This window comes from Trichosurus vulpecula, chromosome 1, assembly GCF_011100635.1.
Source record: "Trichosurus vulpecula isolate mTriVul1 chromosome 1, mTriVul1.pri, whole genome shotgun sequence".
NCBI lineage: Eukaryota > Metazoa > Chordata > Mammalia > Diprotodontia > Phalangeridae > Trichosurus > Trichosurus vulpecula.
The window spans coordinates 173304151-173323332 of record NC_050573.1 but is presented as its reverse complement, the minus strand read 5'-3'; the positions used below and the strand labels follow the sequence as shown (position 1 = coordinate 173323332).

Below are 19182 nucleotides of genomic sequence, written 5' to 3'. Positions count from 1 at the left end.
TTGATGGTGTCATGGACCAACTGGTCACTTACCCCCGTTAAAAATGTGTTATTGCATTGGTGGACAGTGATCACATTTTTGAAGAAAAAAGGAACAACTAATATCATCTTAATATAATCTTTAGCCCAAGTGACATGACATATCAGGTTTTTTTTTTATAAAACCAGACTGTGCTGTCCTTCAGATGTGGGGTGGTGCTGCTGAATTGTTGATAACAAACTGTTGATATGAAGTATTTAATTTTCATTTATTACTTTCTGCTGCATCAAAAAGAGAGGATTTGTGACTAACCAAATTTAAGATGTGCATTTGTTGTTATTTTCATTGTACCAGAAAAAGAGGTTAATGTTGCATTTGAATTTGCTCATTTTAAAACAGAAATAAAATTTTTTTGTGGAAAAAAATCACCTGGCTGTGAAATTTTACTATATGTGCTTCTATCTTTAAACAGCTAAGACTCTAAAAAGGTCAGTTTTTTTGAGAGAAACCTAAGAATAGAAATCACTGATCATTTTTATGGCCCACTTTTAGATATATTTTAATGATCAAAAAGCTACTTCTAATTTTCCTCAGATGTACAATCAGTTTTAAAATGAAAACACAGAAGACTTTAAAAGTTTAAAAGTTTATTGCAAACTTGCTGCAGACCCCTTTTTTACGATTACAAAGAAAAAGACAAGATTAACAGACTTCAGGTGAGGTAACAAAAAAGAAAAGCTACTGAGAATCATGCACTTCCTGTCGAGTTACAGCTGTAGCAAACAAGTACATTAAAGTACATCCAAATGCATGTGACAAAAAACTCCAAGTATTTCATTTTAGGTCAGAGCCCATCCCGAAATACTAAAATACAAAACTCATTCCACAGTGCTTGGCCTATTTATTTGTTTGTTAATTTGTTTACCTTGCAGTTGTGAATCTACATTCAAGTTGGGGGCTATAACACAATAAATCGAAAAAATTTAGATAAGCGACATAATAAACTGCAATCTCAAAAATCTTATCCGTTTAATTTTTTAATCCCAAGATGAATAGCAATATAAGGTATATGCAACAACAAAACCTTTTTCAGAAAGAATTACTCAAAACTCTAAATGGGAAACAAAAGAAAAAAAAACTCTAAACTCATAATTTGTGATATTCTTACAAATGATTACTACTACTACATACAGAGTATACCCAAAGCAAATTATGTTCATTTGAGATGCGCTGAAAAGATAAACAGCCAGGAATGGCTTCGCTATTTGAGTTTAAATATAGCTTCATCTTCTAGTAGGCCATCACCCTAAGAGTAAACTATATGATCACCACTACAAATATGTTTTCTTTTTTTTTAACTTTTGTTTTAATAAAAGTGTAGGTTCATACAATCTAAGATCTAGCAACTACTGCCCACTGGTTACTAATGCCCAATGGAGCTGCTGCTGAATGTGTAAGAATAAGAGTATGAGGAATTCCCAGATGCATCAAAGCTTCCTCTCCTGGATCCACTACGTGAGCCAGAGCGAGATCCAGATCGAGAACCTGAGCGGGACCCTGGAGCAGAAGATACATTATATGGGCTTGGCAAACCCTTGGATGAAACGGAAGCTGCTTCCAGCAGACGTAACCCAGTGATATCCTCCACCATGGACCGATTCATAGCATCTTTGTAGGATATTTTCAGTTTGGTTTTGGGGCAGGTCAAGATCTTGGCATAGTTGCTAGTGTCGTGAAGCTTCTGAGCTGCTCGGCCATCAATCAACCCTTTTCTGATAGCCTCTTCAGAACTTATCCTTCCATGAACCTCTGGGTCAACAAGGCCTCCTGTGAGGTACTGGAATTCCAGGAAGCGCTGACCCGCCTCATAGGGTAGCCATTTCTCCTTAACTGCTTCTGCTGCTGACATCTTCTTCTTCCCCTTCACACCTTCAAAGCCAATAAATGCTTTCTGTGCTGGCTTCAGCCTGGTCGCCATATCTTGGTCAATGAGGCCCTGAGAGACTGCATCTTGAAGTGAAAGCTTCTGACCTGTGGTGGGATTGATGATGCCTCCTGTACAGGCTTGAGCTTCCAGCAGCCTCTGACCTGTGATGCTATCTACAATCCCTCTCTCTATACCTTCTGTGATTGAAATTTTCTCCAAGTTTTCTGTGTCAAAGATGGCTGCGATGGGGCTTGTCTCCTCTAAGGCATCAGACCAAGAGCTGCTCCGGATGGTTAAATTTCTGATGGAAGAAATGCTAGAGGTCTTGCTTACAGACTCATGTCGAGAACTACTGAAAACTTCATCTCCACCACTACCACTGCCAATATTGCTGTTACCATTTTTCAAGGAAATCATATCAGCAAACTGAGTGAGGCTAAGGCTGCCAGAGCGATATTGATCAAAGAATTTTCTGTCAACAAGACCTTTGTCAATAGCATCTTGAATATCATATTGACTGCCTGTTTTCCTGTCAACTAGGACCACCCTGGTGGACCCATCTGATCCAGTAATGGTTATTTCTTCCCACTCACACTCTTGCTCACAGAGTTCAACAAAAGTGTCATAATCAATAAGACCCTTCTTGTAAGCCTCTTGAACAGACATTTCTTTGTTGGTTTCTGGATCTACTATGACCACTCTGCGTTTCCTGAGTGTATTCTTTTGTGATGTCTGGATTGGTTTCTTCTTTTCCTTTAAGGGTAAAAGACAGAGTCCTGTTTCCTCATCCTTCATGCATCTTTCTTTCAGTTGCAAGTAGGTGAGATTTTCTTCTGTATTTGGATCAAAAAATCCCTTTGTGTCATCACTGGGGTCTGACAAGATTTCACTTAACTCTTCATTAAAATAACCCCTCTTGTAGGCTATGTCAACTGGTAAGCGGTGGCTCTCTTTTGGGTCAATGATTCCACCTGTTGCAATCTGAGCCTCCAATAAGCGAATTCCATGACCCTTCTCAATAAGCTCTTTGTTCATGGCTTGGAACAAGGAGATGATGTTTCCTGTTTCTGGATCTTTATAACCAGTAACTGCCCGTTCAGCTGATAGGAGTTTCTCTTTAAATTCAATGCCCACTAACCCTCGTTTGTAGGCTTCTTCCACTGGTAGCCTCAGGTTGCTGACAGGATCTACAATAAAACCAGTGGCTGCTTGAGCTTCTAGAAGTTCAAGGGCAGTACCAGGTCTGACCAAACCAATTTTCATGGCCTCATAAATGCCAAGCTTTTGTTTTGTGGTCTCATTGTAGATGCCTGCTATACAGCTGGAACCCTGGAGGAAATCCTTAATTCTTTCGCCAACCTCATCATAGGAAATCTGGCCTGATTCAAGCTCGTTTACAGTGGATGGCCGCAAAATTCCAGAATCCACCAGTTCAGTGACTGTGACAGGTTGCCTGATTCCTTGGAATGACATGCTTCTCTTCTGTACTAACAGTAAAAGCAAGCCAGTGTGTGGTTCAATTCTACATCTTTCTCTCAGCTGCATGTAACTGACCTTCTTTTTGTTGATGGGGTCCACAAAGTTCTTCTGACTATCTCGAGGATCATTAAGGGACCTATACAAGTCTCGGTCAATTAGCCCACGGGACAGAGCAACATCTTTTGGCAAAAAGACACTGTTAACAGGGTCTATCACACCCCCAGAAGCAATCTGAGCCTCTAATAGGCGCATTCCTGTTTCTCTGTCAATCAGATTTTTCTTGATGGCCTCAGAAACGCATACTGTCTTGCCTGAAAATGGATCATCAAAGCCAGTGACAGCCTTTTCTGCAGTATAGATCTGCTGCCGGTCATCAAAGTCAATGAGGTCCCGAGCAATAGCACTGTCAACAGTCAGCTTCTCATTCCTGTGGGGGTCAATCACACCTCCTGTAGCTGCCTGGGCCTCTAGAAGCATTACTGTGGATTCTGGAGTAATAAATTTCTTCCTCTTGGCCTCCACCAAAGAGTACTTTTCTTTAGGGGAAGCAGAAGCCCCAGCAATAGCACCTGCTCCCCGAAGGAAAGGTTGGATTTCAGAAGCAACTTCTTCTACTGACTTTTTCCCCCTCAACAGCTTATCCAAAGTGGTTTTGTCTATCAACTGACATTCGTAGAGTTGCATTGCAGTCACCTTTTTCCTCAGCCCATCAAACATCAATTTGGAGGGGTCAATGGACCATTCGTCTTCAGTCTGAGTCTCCCTATGAGATCCGTATGGACGCTGCTTGAGTTTATCAATCTCTCTCTGCATTCGACAACGTTCCGATTCCATCTGTGATTGTGTTTCTCTGGTGGAGTCCTCCAGCTTTCGCCTGCACCTGTCCTCAATCCTCTTGATCTCTGCCTGCAACCTTTCAATCTCACTCCTCAGGGAGTTCTTCTCTCTTTCACTCTTTTCTCTTTCAGATTCAATCTTCCTAATAGCCTCTTCCTTGCGGGAATACTGACTTTTCCATTGATTTAAGTCATTCTGAATTTGCTGTTTCTCACACTCCAGTCGCTGTTTCACCCTAATCTCTGATTCCAGTGTGGCTTTTGCACGATTCAGCTCATCTTCTAGCCTTTGCAACCTTGCCTTGTCTTGTTCCAGGACTTTGATTTTTACCAGCAGGCTCTCTCTTTCTTGCACAACTTGACTGCATTGACTCTTGGACTCATGAATCCTATTAGATGCCTAAAATTAAAAAATAAAAATAAATGAAATAACAGTATTGATAATATCTCATAATTAAACCTCTTTGGTGCTAATATTTTCACTTTACATGTGCACACCCTTCCCCTTCCAATCTGTGCCCCCAGTTTACTTGTAGCTTGTCATTCTACACATTTTTTTAAAAAATTTATTCCAGTGCCACCCAACATCTATTGCTTCATACTCACCACTCTTATTTCCTCAAAGGAAATGGGGAAGTCACAACCCTAACTACCTTACCTTTATCTCTTATGTGAGTTTAAAAGAAGTCTAATCTTGTTAAAGTTGATCATACCTACTATGCTTACACTAAAATATTTAATATAGCAATGTAAATACTTTGCATTTGCACATTGCCGTACACATGAGTATATACATACTTCCACTGATATAGACACAGTTCTCCTCCCACACAAATATTGTCTATAGCAGTCAAATATATTAGAAGTTAAAGAAATCAATTTTTAAAAATTAGGTGTTAAAGAAAATCAAACCAAAAAACAAACCCAGGAACACAAAAACTGACATGCAAAGAAACAACATGCTGAGAATGGTGAAAAAAGAGTAATCAATAAGCAAAAAGAGAAGAAAGATTAAAAACCTGCATAGAAAACAGCTTTGTTGAGTGTATAATTTTTAATTCAAGCAAATTTGAAATCACACAGATATGTGTTAAATAGCCTCAAGGCCACATGTGGCCCTCGAGGTCCTTGGCTGCAGCCCTTTGACTGAATCCAAATTTCACAGAACAAATCTCCTTAATAAAAAGATTTGTTGTGTAAAGCTTGGACTCAGTCGAAAAGCCACACCCAAGGACCTAGAAAACCACATGTGGCCTCGAGGCCGCAGGTTCCCCACCCCTGGTCTAGACTCTAGCACACAAAGCAAGACAGACACAGTCCTGCCGTCATAGGAAATTATCCCAAACGTCCCACCTGCTCTTGAGGACTCCAGAAAGAGTCACACGCAGGTTATACACATATTAAATTTTGGCTAAGGGTCAGGGTATAAGGACAAATAGCACCAAAAGTTCTTGTCAAGCAGTTTTCTGGGTTATGATAGATGGTCATGCTTTAGTGGATACACAGCAAATAAGTACAATTAGAGTTAGTTGGAATAGCAAAAGACTAATTAAGGTTAGAAGACAATTTGAGCGAATTATTTGAGAAAGAGTAAAGCCATGATCAAATATTTGTGAATACCTCTATAGCCTGCTTTTGGAATTTTTCAATTTCCTGTCTCAAATTTTCCCTTTCTCTCTGTAAATCATTAATCAGCCCCTGTAGTTCCAAGGTTCGGTTGTTGCTGATTTGTAGTTGGCTTCTTAGGTCAGAGATAGTAGCATTTTTATCACTATCAGCTTCACTCCTTCCTCTTCTTAGATCATCATATTCCAGTCTCAGGTTCCGTAACTCTTCCTCTAGCATCAAATGTTCTTTGGTCAGGTTCTCCGTGAGACACTGCAGTCTCTCTATTTCTATCTTACTTTCATTCAGACTCCTGCTCTTGTCTTCAATTGCCTTCTGGAAGTGCTCGTTTCTCAGGTGAGCCTGTTTAACATTCTCTTGTTCCTGGGCCAACTGCCTCCTCAGGGCTTCAACCTCGGATGCCAGTTTTCTCAGCTCCTCTTGAGTTCTCTGCTTCTCTCTCACATGCCCATCCAACACATCTCTTTGCTGTCTAAGGTCATCCTCACTTCTCTTCTTGCTAATGGATGCTTGCTCTAGCTGCTGTGTCAGGTTGGTGATTTTGATAGCTTGCTCTTTTAAGGATCTCCGCATGGACTCCAGTTCCTCTTCTAGCTTCTTCCTCTTAGAACATTCATCAGAAGAGGTTTTCTTTAGCCTGTTCAATTCATCTTCTACTTTCTGTTTTTGGAACTGGAGCTCTTTTAGAGAACTCTGGAACCGTGAAATATCTTGGTCCTTTATTGTCCTCTCCTGGGAAATTCTTTCATAGTCAATTTTCAGGCGTGTCAGTTCTTGCTCATGAATCTTCAGTTTGCTTATTGTTTCTGTGGCATTACTGTTTGCTTTCTGCAGATCATACTGTGTTCTTTGTAATTTTGCGTTTTCATCCTCCAGACATTTTCTTTGATTTGTTTCAGCTTCTATCAACTTTTTGAGTCTTTCAAGTTCTTTGTTTTTATCCTGAATGGTCTTGGCAGCATCATCAAGAGACTGCTTATATCTTATGCTCTCTTCTGAGCGCATCTGAGTGACCTGTTTCAGCTCAAACTCCAGCTGCTGTTTCCTCTGAGTGATCTCGGTGCCAGTCGCCTTCTGCTGCTGGACATTTTCTTCTACTCTCCTAAGATTCTCTGTGGTCTGAGCTAAAGTAGTCTTCAGTCTCTTAATTTCCTCTGATAAACTCCTGTTTTCTCTGGTTAGATTATCTATCTGAGTTCGGTAGCCACTGGTGTCATCTTCTTTTTGCTTGGTAAGCTGGTGGAGTGTGGTCTTGGTAATATTTATCTCTGTTTCAAACTGGTTCTTTAAGCTAATAATTTCCTCATCATAATTGTTTCTTACCTTACCTAGCTCATTCTCACAGTCCCAGCGGCGCTTAGCCTCCTCCTGATACTCAACTTTGAGTCTTTCTATCTCTTTGTTTTTATCCTGAATAGTCTTTGCAGCCTCCTCAAGAGACTGCTTGTGCCTGGCATTGTCCTCTGAGCGTTGCTGAATGACTTGTTTAAGCTCGATCTCTAGCTGCTGCTTTTTTTGCATAATTTCAGACCCACTTGCTTTTTGCTGAAGAGCATTTTCTTCAGCCCGCCTTCGCTGCTCCGTGGTCTGCAAGATGCTATCATTCAGCCTGACAATTTCATCTTTCAGATCTCGGTTTTCTCTTGAGAGTCGATCAATCTGGTTTCTGAGATTTTTGGTATCATCCTCCTTTTGCATGGATATCTCCTTGATTGTGGTCTTCGTAATATTAATTTCTGTCTCATACTTGTTCCTTATATTACTCATCTCCTCATTATAGTGGTTTCTTACCTTTGCCAGCTCATTTTCATATTCCCTCTTCCGGGCGCCCTCCTCTTGAAGAAGAACCCTCAACCTTTCTATCTCGTACTCCTTCTCCTTGATGGCCTTTTCAGATTCTAATCTTTGCCACCCGAGGTTTTCCTTTTCGCATTGCCTTGCTTTCTGAAGCTGGTCATAGTCATTCTTCTGTTGGTCAAATCTGTCCTCCACAGACTTTCTTTTCCTCTTTTCATCTTCAATTTCATAAGTGAGTCTTGTGATCTTCTCATTGAGTTCTTTTATCTGCCCATAGCACTTATCTAGGTTTTGTTTAGCTGATTTTCCATCCAGCTCAGCTTGTCTCTTTAGCTCCTCCAGGCTCACAAGTTTCGCTCTGAATTGGGAGCACTCTGCCTGGTATTTCTGCAGATTCTGATCCAAGAATTTGTTCTTGTTGCAGTTTTCAGAATTGGCATCTCTGGCGAGACGAAGTTCCTCTTCTAAAACTTCAATTTTGGTGTTTTTCAGCTGTTGGATTGAAAGCACAAAACATGTTGAAGTAACTGCATTCCTAACACAGGACTTGAACATCTCATTCTCTGTGTGTGTATACATATATGTGTGCATATGCACATCACATTAGAGTGGTTAAAGAGCTGGCCTCAGAGTCAAGAAGATCAGGGTTCAAGTCCCACCTCACCTTTGACACCTACTAACTGTGGGATCTTGGCAAGTCAATTAACTTCTTATGGCCTCCTGGCAACTCTCTTATATTGTAAATTAATGAAGAGTAGCTTATTTGCTTTGGATGAGGATGTTTCCCCACCAGGAGCTCCTTATACCAATAAAATCACAGATCTGCATAAATAAAGTAGACAGGAAACAGCTATGTACAATATCTGACATTGTAAAACTTTTCTTCTTTTGAACTTTAATCATTTTTCTATTTTGTTTAAAAAGCTCAATTGTAAAATAAGGAAGATATTTGAAAATTGTGCCACACTGTCTGTGTGTGTATGTATGTATATGTATAAATATTTCTCTACTAACTATTGGTCACACTTTAGGTGACCAAACTTTTGTTTATTTATTTGGGGCAAGTTAGGAATTTATTCTTTTTAAATCGTGAACTTAGCAGTCAATCAATAAACATTCATTAAGTGTCTACTACATGCCAGGTGCTGGGGATACAAAAAGAAGCAAAAGACAGTATCTGACCTCACGGAGCTCACAAACAAATAACACCGCCAAATACAGAACCAAACAAAACACAAGGATTTCTCATGAGGCCACACATGTCCCTCAGGTAATGCTTTCTCTTCCTTTAAGCATATAACAAACTCAACATGTAACTTTCAAAGCCATCCAGTTGCAGACCTGTGAATTCATTGGGAAAGGGAGCTCCTGAGGAGGAGAAACTTCCTTTACCACTGCAGAGAGAAACACTACGCAATAAAAAAAATGTATTATACTCTCAATATGAAGAATTTTGTCAGTCTAGTGCATGCTGACTACAAATTTAAAACAAAGATATCAATAAATGTTAATAAACGTCCTTAGTCAAATGTATTTTGTTATTTATGTTAAAAGAAATCACCAAAACAAATTACCTTCAGGTCATCTAAACTCTTCAACATTTCACTTAGGAATCTGAAATAGTCTCCAGATCTTGTAAGTAGCTCTATGTACCGAGCATGAATTTCTGCAGCCTTAAGAGGAGAAAAACAAAGAACAAAACATCATATTCCAAACAGCCTTACAAAAAAGTTTACCAGTATGTCTTCTGAAATAATATTTTAGTTTTCAGGATAGTAAGCTTAGTCATGCAAAAGTCCAGAGTTGTAGCAAAATAAAAGGCTGCAAGGAAACCTTTAGAGGTCAAATAATATAGCCCTATGCCTCTAGGTAGCTTTCACTAAACCAGGGGCTCTTAACCTGGGATCGTGAACTGTATTATATTATAATTAGTTTCTTTTCTAATCCTATGTATTTCATTTTATGCATTTAAACCAAAATGGGGTGCCCAGCCTTCATCAGATCTGTCAAAGTGGTTTATGGCACAAGAACCCCTCCATTATCCTATTTCAGATGTATGTTCTTTAAGATTATCTTGAAGACAGATTCAATTCAGTTATCATTTATTACAAATTTCCTGTGTAGACTACTCAAAACTCTTTTTGACCATTCCAATTTAAATACATTTTTTTCAGACTGCAATATTATGAATGATAGATTCAAACTCAACTGAAATACTTTATATAAAAAGGGCTCCCATTAGAGGAGTCAAGGATTGTCAAAAGCAACAAATGCACCATGTTTTGTTTATAATATACCCCCCAACTTAATGTAATAAGTTTTAAAGATTATTATAGACCTCTTGCAGGATGACCCCTGAAGGGGACTGAACCATAGTTCTCTTTATAGGTATATTGAGCAGAGTTTCCAGTCCGGAGGTGTATGATGCAAGCTGAAGTTCATAATCCTGAAAAAAAAAGAAGAGGTTAAAAAAATAAATTCTTAAAGGATCTCAGAAAAATAATTTGGGTCTAAATTTCCTTAACAATTTGCATCCCCAGGAATAAATGCAAAACAGAGGCCACATGAAGTCCTAAGTACGTAAATTTGTGATATGACATTGCTTTCTCGTAAGTGGTACATATCCATCCTAAAATGTACAAAATAAAATTAAATTATTCCTAAGGTAACCAAGGATGCATTCAAATTTATTAGTAAACATTTATCATTTTCTCTCCACTATAAGGAATAAGAACCACAATCTCTATCCTATGAAGCTTATATGTGTTAAATATGCAAGGAAATGTAACACGAGTAACTTTCTTAGTGAAGTATTAATATGGTCATAAAGAACAACATACCTTAATGGAATTTGAACAGAGTTCTGCAATCTTCTGTACTTCTTCTGATTTGTCTCGCTTACCAGATATTTCATTGTGCAAATTCTACAAAAGAAATGTAAACACTTATCAGGCAACTTCGAAACAGATGCCATCATCCTCTAGCCTTCCTAATTAGTAGTCAAGAACATTCAGGCTCATTCTGGCTAGTAAGGCTTTTCAGAATTACAATATGTATATGAAGGAACATTTTTCACAGTAGATATTTGCACTTCTTTGCAATTATTTCAACTGATTTTGCCCTAAAGATTCTCTAATTATGCTAAAAATACTAAAGGTTTAATATTTCAAACCACAGAAAATAAATACCCCAAGCCCTAATTCCTGCCAGAAGAGATGACTGTTTAAAACTATTACATCAAAATGGCTTGTACCTTTTGTTCATTCAAAAATTTCATAACTGTACTGGAATCTCCAAACTTCATGGATTCCAAAGAATCCTGACGACGTTTGGCATCATAGATCCATTTGCAGAATGCTTGATAATTATCACGGTAATTTCTCAGCTGCTTAATTTGTTTTTCTAAATCCCATAATCTGATCATAAAAGAAATAATGAAATATTAAAGCTTCTTCATTAAAATGGCTCTTAAGTTGTAATTCCAATAACTTTTGAGTAAGATGATTAGCATTAGATTTCATTTACACAGGCATTTTGGGAAAGACTACACAAGTTTCCTACTATATCCCAACAGTCGTTCTCAGAACTCAGAGAGAATACAAGAGTATGCTGAATAATAGCTCAGTGGTGTGAGAGTGACTATATCTTCCCAAGCACCAGATCAATTTAGGCAGGAGAGAGAATAAGGCCCATGCCACTTCAGTCTAGGGTGTGACATTCAATTCCATTCCATTCAATAAATAATTATTAACCAACTACTATGTACCAAGGGTCATGCTAAGCAGTAGGAAAGATACAAAGCTTAGGTAGGATATGATCCCAGTCCTTATAGGTTTCATAGTCTAGATATATCTTTATTTATGATGGCCTCCCTTCTAACCACTTCAAGAAGAGCAGAACTAACAGAAAGGAACTGACAAGAGGCCAAGTATTTTCAATATTTACTTACCCATTCCACCCAGAAAGCAGAATCACTTTTAAAAAACCTCGTTGCTTTAAGACTAATAATATCTCAGTAACAACCCAACAAAGGAAAAGGTCTCACAAGGAAGCTCTACCAACCTGAAATCTATCTGTTTGTCTATCCTTTGCCAACGGTCCGACAACTGGTTGACTTTGTCACTGAACTTTCCAAGGTCCAAATCATAAAGTGGATACTGTTGGCAAGTCTGGGAGTGGATCTGCAGAGCTTTCTGTAGCTCGGTCTTCATGGTAGCCAACAATGACTTCTTCAGATTCAAATCATTTTTTATTTTCTGGAAGAAAACAAAACAAGTAATGGTGAATCTCTTCCTTCAACTCCATGCTGTTGAACACTGATGACAAAATCAAAATGGAGCAATTTTTAAAAATTGTCTTTTTAAAAATCTTGCAATCATGCTGATACCTCAATAGCTCAAATAATCTAGTCCCCTAATTTTCATTTGCTAAGGATACCTACTGATGAGTTGACAGACATGTGGTCAAATGAATCTAATGATCCTGAAAAAAAAACCATGGAAATCTAGTGAAGCTACCTCTAGCTATCTTGGGGTGTGTGTGTGTGTGTGTGTGTGTGTGTGTGTGTGTGTGTGTATCTATACACACAGATGCACACTATACACACACACACACACACACACACATGTGTAAATTTATGTATATGTGCCTATCTAGCTTTATAAATTGGGTATTGGGCCTTTGCCATTTTCCATAAAGTGAAAATACCTTCAGTCCACAGCGGTAAGCCTCCACCTTATCAAGGTCTAGGCTAACAGTTTCCTCTTCAGTGAGTCGGGATTCATACACTTTCAGCATGTCTTCTGTCTGGAGAATAGCCTGAAGGAGTCCTCTAACTGAGCATAAGCTGTAATAAGCAAAGAGTTAAAAATCAGGCTACCAACACAGTGATTTAATGATGAACAGAGTCTTAATGCTATCACTAATTGCTGGAATTTATATAATGCTTTATAGTTTACAAAGCTCTTTCATTTACATTAATTCTCATTTGATAATCAGAAAAACTCAATTCTAAAAGGTAGGTAATAAAAGTATTTTAGTCCAAGGTGGCAGATGAGGAACTCAGGGCTTGGAGATGTGCCTTGTTCAAGATCACCCAACTAGCAAATAGGGAATCATAACCTGAACCTGTGTCTATTTCCAATTCTAACTTTAGGACTCTTTCTGTTCCACTCTATTGCTCTCCAGCTATAAATAAGAAATATAGTAACTTAAAAAAACTGATTTTACACAATTTATAAAATACATTGGCACTAAGTTCTTCCCCCCCCATAGTGATTCAACCTAATATATTCACAGGCAAAATTATAAGGCCTAATCCTTAAAGCATGCTCTCAGAGGGCATCTTCTAAGATGTATTAGGAACTTAAAGTAATAAAGTTCAAAATGTGATCTGAAGATACTATGGAATGTTAAGTAAACCTCTATTAAAGAAAGAGACAGCTATGCATAGAAAACAAGTAAAGACTATTTTGGAAAATGAAGACATCTCAGACTATTAAGTTAATAAATTTAATGTTCTTTACCTATTTAAGTAGCCATCTGTAACACCATTAATGTTTTCCAGTTTCTGGAATAGCCCAAATATCTCATTCTGCAAATAACAGTATTTTTCAGAACCTCTGAAATTAGCTAACATATCTTTGAGCTGGTTGAGGACTTCAGCAATTGCTTGTGAATCATTCTGTACACCCTGCCAAAAAAAAAGGAAGGAATGCCTATGTCAACACATCTCAGGTATCTATATCCGTTTTTTTTTTTCATTTTTACTTCAAAGAAAATTCACTGAATATTATTCACTCAATATTAGAAAAAGAGTTGGCTTTTTCACCTTTCTTCTTTTAGAAAACTCTAAAAAGTAGCATATAAATGTGTCAGTCTGTGGGGAATTTAGGTTATACTGATGGAATGCAGTCTAACTCCAAGAGTTTTAAGTTGAGTTGAAAGATTTGGGTTCTAATCTCAGCTCTGTCCCTACATTTGTGACCATATACACGTCACTTAATCTCTCTATCTGAATTCTCGCCTTTGTGAAGTGTGCCCTGCAGCACCAGAATAAGAGAATCTGGATGCCTATTATAAACTAATACACAACACCAAGATATATTCAAGCACTTTGGATTTATCATCACCCTGATCCCCAGTTACCATGATGGCTCTGAGAATGGCTGGTCCTTTGACAGCTGACACGGACACTGCAAAGATCTGTGGTATACGCATGGTGGTATTGTCGAAAGGGTGCTGGGACTGGAGTCAGCAAAGATCTGATCTGAATCTTGCCTCTGACACACTTAACTGTTATCCAACCACAGGCCACTCAGTTATACTGAGCTTCAGTTTCCTCATTTGTGAAATGAGGACAATACCTGTAGCATCTACTTCACAAGGCTATTAAGATCAAATGAGACAATGTATCTAACATGCTTTTGTAGATCTTAAATGGAATGTGACTGTTAGCTGATACAGTGTTGCAAAGTCTTAGTGCCATTTCAAGCTACTAAAGCTTAAGATACCTAGTATTATTTTGATCAAAAAAACAAAATGGAAAGGAACAGCTAGGTTGCCCAGTGAGTAGTGCACCGGCCCTGGAATCAGGAGGACCTGAGTTCAAATCCCACCTCAGACGCTTGACATACTAGCTGTATGACCTTGGGCAAGTCACTTAACCCCAATTGCCTGGCCTTCCCCCCTCCAAAAAAAAATGGAAAGCAGAGCTCTAAACAGGTAAACTGCCATTTACAATAGTTGGATAGTGAAGGCATTTCTAAACAGCTCATTTTTTTAGTCAGCAAAAACTAGCATTACTTACAGAAATACAGCAATGTGAAAATGGTGAGAGATGGGTTCAAAACTCTTACTAATATTAAGAGAATTCAGAAACAGTAATAACATTGGACAAAAGCATCCTGATTCCTCAGGAGTGGCAATCTGTCATCTTTATTAGAAGATGGCAAAAGGAATGCTACTTCTAATTTAGATGACAGTTGTGTGCATTTTTTGGAGAGGAAAATGAGCCAATTTTGTCATAGATTAGACTATCCCACGAACTGGGGGACATGGAAAAGGAAAAACTATTTCTCTGAATGAATTAAGTTTATTAATAAAATATGGTAGGTATTTACAAGATATAAAATGACATCTCTCCCATATAAATACTGGCCCTCCAAATCCAGACTGGTATAGTAACACAGTGGACAACCTCGTGTGGGTTTACAAGGTGAAAGGAGACAGAGCAGCTCTCACAAATACAAGGGTATGTATACTACGCACCTTAAAATAAGGTATAGCCTGCCTATGACTGTCACAAAGGAAACCCTTAGTGGTATAAGACTAGTGCTCTTGACACGCAGCCCCTCACTTGACTAAATGACTCCATAAAAAGAGTTATAATGCTAGTGATAATAATGATTATTAATAATTATGTAGTGCTTTAAGGTTTGCAAAGCACTTTACATACATTATTACATCTTTCGCTCCTCACAACAACCCTGTGAGGTAGATTCTATTATTATCCCCACTTTAGAGATGAGGAAACTGAGGCTGAGTTTAGTGACTTGCTCAAGGTCACACAACTAGTAACTAAAAAACTGTCAGAGGCATTTCTTCCCGACTCCAAGTTCAATATTCTATCCACTAAACCATCTAGCTGAGTAATCATGTTAATTGCAAAGGAGGCTTAGTTACTATTGCTCTTTCCTAGTATCTGTATAGCCAGAGCCTATATGCCTGAGTGACTAGAATATTCTATAATGCAACCAAGGAAACCTGGTCAGAAAAGAAAAGAAGAGAGAATAAAAAAGCTTTTTACTATCTCCTCTTCAGAATGCCCTCCCCATCCTCTCTATTGAAATCCTACCTCTCTTTTAAGGACCATCTCAAATCCTCCCTCTTCCACAACTCTCTTCCTTACCAACCTAGCTCCAAATTACCTGTCCTTTCTCTGTACCCCATCGGCCTTTACTGTTTCACTTACTCCATTGGCACTTATTATATATTGTCTTACAACAATCATTATGTTTTCAAGCTTGTCTTATATCTAGTGTGTAAGCCCTTTTGGGGAAGAACCATCTTATACATCTTTGCTCCCCCAACAATACCTAACACAAGAGTATGTTAATAGATATTTATTTGCTGATTGGAAAGGATAGAATAGAACTTTTGCCTCTTTGGCATCCTGTAAGTCTAAGAAACAAGGAATGAAAGGAAGAAATGACAGGATTATCTTTTAAAGGTTGGGGGGGGGGGAAATGAAACAATACTAGAAAGAAATAACCATTAAATTTGAATAGCGCTAAACTCTGCTGTTTTATTACGCATATCGCATTTCCTATGCCAATTGTTTTCTGCAATTGGCAACTTTAGAAAAAGACCACGTCTATAAAAGGTTTTATTTACTATTACATTTTTCTTTCCTCTCAGCACTTCAGAAGAAGTGCAAACCACTTCCTACACAAAGCTAGGATGATATAAAAATTATGATTTTTAAAAAGTCACACTGAAATTACCCAGACTTGTACCATTAGAATTTACTAGAAAGTTTAAGACACATGTTTAATATAATTTAACATACACATACCTTTAGTTCATTTATTTTCACTGTGATGTGGTGAGAAGAGCCTTGGTCAGCTTGAAGGATATTTTTAAGAGTCATTCTACTCTCACAGTGCTCCATCTGCCGACGAACCTTCTGAAGTTCCATTAATATCCATGTTTCTTGCTTGTCATTTTCTCTGTTGATTTCAATGACTTGATTTTGGTTTGGATCTTTGCTAACATGAGTGATTTCAGTTGTAGTGACTTAAAGGAAAAAAATCATGGAATTAAAAACTTTAAAGGTTCATAAGATGGGGAAAAGTAGTAAAATTACTTGAAGAGAGCAAGCATATCTTCATCATGGGACCTCTCCCTTGTCCCCTTCCAGCAGAGGAAAGTGAAAAACCTTTATTTTTCCTCATATAAATAAATGTGAAGCAAAATCCATGAACCACTAAGGCAGTTAGATCTTGTTTGCTCACTGAAAAATCCATTGTTCTTTGCAAATTAAATAAGCCTGATTTTGAGACTGCTATATATATTTAAAAAAAAACTTTTGGCAAAAATTCCTTTCAAAAAAGTTTTCAAAGTCTCAAAATACCTCCAAGAGTCCAAATGGCTAAGTTATACAGAATATTTCATTTGTAAACAGCCTATTTAATTCATGAAAGAGAAAATGCAAACCTGTCTGATGCTGGTGGTGACCTGGAAGCTGTATAACCAAGGTCTGATAATGTTTCTGAGCATCAGTAAACTGAGACTGTATTTTCCGTTTGTCATCATCTCCAAACATCTCTGAGCCTTGGCTATTCCTGATAAATTCTTGGTAATGTAACTCAAGATCAGCTATTGTCTTCATGTAATCTTCCTGGCGCATTGTTTTCAGCTAAAAACAAAACAGGAGGAAATTTTAAACAAGCAATCAAGTACATGGTCAACTCCATTATGCAACCAAGCCAAAGAGGAGACTGTTGTATAAATATAGCCTCACTCTAGTTGTGACTGAGGGGCTACCTGTTTTGTATGCTCAACCTAATTGAAACGGATTCTTGGTGATTTAGAGATTATTCTGTGGACACAACTGATCCCAAGAATCAACTACTACCCTATAATATGCTTTGGATGTTCTTAAAAGAATCCCACAATTAATCATAAAGGATAAGAAAGAAAGTGGTCAATTGAGGATGGGGGAACATTGCCTCAACTCTATCTTGCTGATATCCAAGATGAATAGGGAACTAAGACAAATAGATAAGACTAAAACTTATTCCCTTGAAAGAGAAGTGGTGAAAGGATATAAAAAACAACTCTCAAATGAAGTGCCAATTATTAATAATTGCTCCCTCACAATCAATAAGAGTAATGCAAAGCAAAATAATTCTGAAGTTTCACCTCATACCCAGAAAATTGGCAATAATGAAAAAAGACAGAAACAATTTAAATTGGAAGGGCATGGAGAGACAGGCACAACAATACACTGTTGGTAGAGTGTAAACAGATCCAACTATTTTGGAAAGCAATTTGAAATTATGTTAAGAAAGTGAATAAAATGCCCTTATCCTTTGACCCAGCAATTCTATTGCTAGGCTTATACCTTAAGGAAATCAATGATAAAAAGAAAGATTCCAAAATTAGCAAGCACTTTTTATAGTAGAAAAAAAAAAACAACTGGAAACAAATTGGAGAATGGCTAAATAAGTGGTGGTGCCTGAATGTAATGGACTGTTATGCTGTAAGAAAAAAAATACAATGAGGAGTGAGAAATATAGGAGGATATTAAAAAGTGACAAGATGAAGTAGACTGAGGAAAGCAATACATACAATGTCTACATCAATGTAAATGTAAAGAAAAATAACTAAGCAAACAAAACTGAAAGCTGTGAAATTAAAATAATCAGGCTTGGCTCCCCAAAAAGAGATCCAAGTGGTGCATCTCCTTTCCTTCTTTGCAGGTGTGAGGGCAAATTATGGGTGTAGAACTTGGTACATAATATTGGCTTTAGTTGATGCGCTGGCTAGTTTGCTGGACTACTTTTTTTTTCCTTTTGTGTTCTTGGTTATAGGAAGTGTTGCACATTTTAGAACATATGGGTTCTTTTCCTTTTTCCCTAATTATTTTTGGAAATAGACCTAGTAGTGGTATTGCTGGGTCAAAGGATATAGATAGTTTCATAACTCTTTGGGCATAATTCCAGATTGCTCTCTCTAAAATGGCTGGATCATTTCACAATTCCACCAACAATCAATTAGAGTCTGAATTTTTCCATGTCCCTTCCAACATCTGTCACTTTCCCCTTCTATCATTTTAGGTACTCTGGATAGGGGAGGGGAGAGAGACTTATTAAGAAATATAAGTGATCTAAAAATAAAAGATATTTAATAAAACTTTTTTTAAAAATAAGAATCCTATAACCACTCCTTCTTTTGGTCAGTCAGCAGCTCTAAAATACAAAGGTTTAGTCCTTAAAAGGGATCTGACAATTTTAAGGCAACAAGCACGATGGTTTCTACACATAAAATAGCACAGGGATGAGTGCCTTTAAACTTTTTCTATTGGTAGTTCAGTCTCATCAGATTACTCTATGTTACGTCTCTCTATTGTCACAGGTACCAGGTTGCCTGTCTCCCATTAGGAGTATGCTTAGGCTTCTACATCTACCCTGGTCCATCTCATAATAAGGCCAGTCAGCACTGCCTTCCATAGCTCTCCAACCAAACCGATGAAACAGGTAATCTCTTGAGAAGGTTAGGGTCCCATTCCAATCTCTCAAAGACACTTACCTTAGCAATAGTCATAGCTCTGATTTTCTCAATATCAATCATACAGTAATGCCAAGACACCAGACTCTTCATGTTGATATACAACTGGTTCCACAGAGCCAAAATGGCTTCATAATACTGCTCGATCCTAGAATTAAAAGGAAAGAAATTTAAAGTTGAACTTTCAAATTTCATAGCAACAGAGGAAATGAAGGACTAACATATAATTGACCATGGAGTAAGATT

General features: G+C 37.8%; 1 protein-coding gene across 2 annotated transcripts in view; it reads right to left on the bottom strand.

Annotated features, from left to right (window-relative positions):
- Window positions 1-609: 609 nt before the first annotated feature.
- Window positions 610-19182, bottom strand: part of LOC118834812 (desmoplakin) — a 52016-nt gene continuing 33443 nt past the window's right edge. Inside the window, exons 14-25 of one of the 2 annotated variants that reach the window (XM_036742253.1) lie at window positions 18958-19084; window positions 16861-17062; window positions 16220-16440; window positions 13170-13336; window positions 12352-12490; window positions 11707-11900; window positions 10898-11060; window positions 10485-10568; window positions 9983-10090; window positions 9219-9317; window positions 5842-8136; window positions 610-4621 (exon numbers count right to left, since the gene is read on the bottom strand). In XM_036742253.1, the coding sequence (XP_036598148.1) occupies window positions 1403-4621; window positions 5842-8136; window positions 9219-9317; window positions 9983-10090; window positions 10485-10568; window positions 10898-11060; window positions 11707-11900; window positions 12352-12490; window positions 13170-13336; window positions 16220-16440; window positions 16861-17062; window positions 18958-19084 (7018 nt within the window). In that variant the 3' untranslated portion in view covers window positions 610-1402. The remainder of the gene's footprint in view (window positions 4622-5841; window positions 8137-9218; window positions 9318-9982; window positions 10091-10484; window positions 10569-10897; window positions 11061-11706; window positions 11901-12351; window positions 12491-13169; window positions 13337-16219; window positions 16441-16860; window positions 17063-18957; window positions 19085-19182) is intronic. The other variant, XM_036742254.1, reaches the window with a different exon arrangement.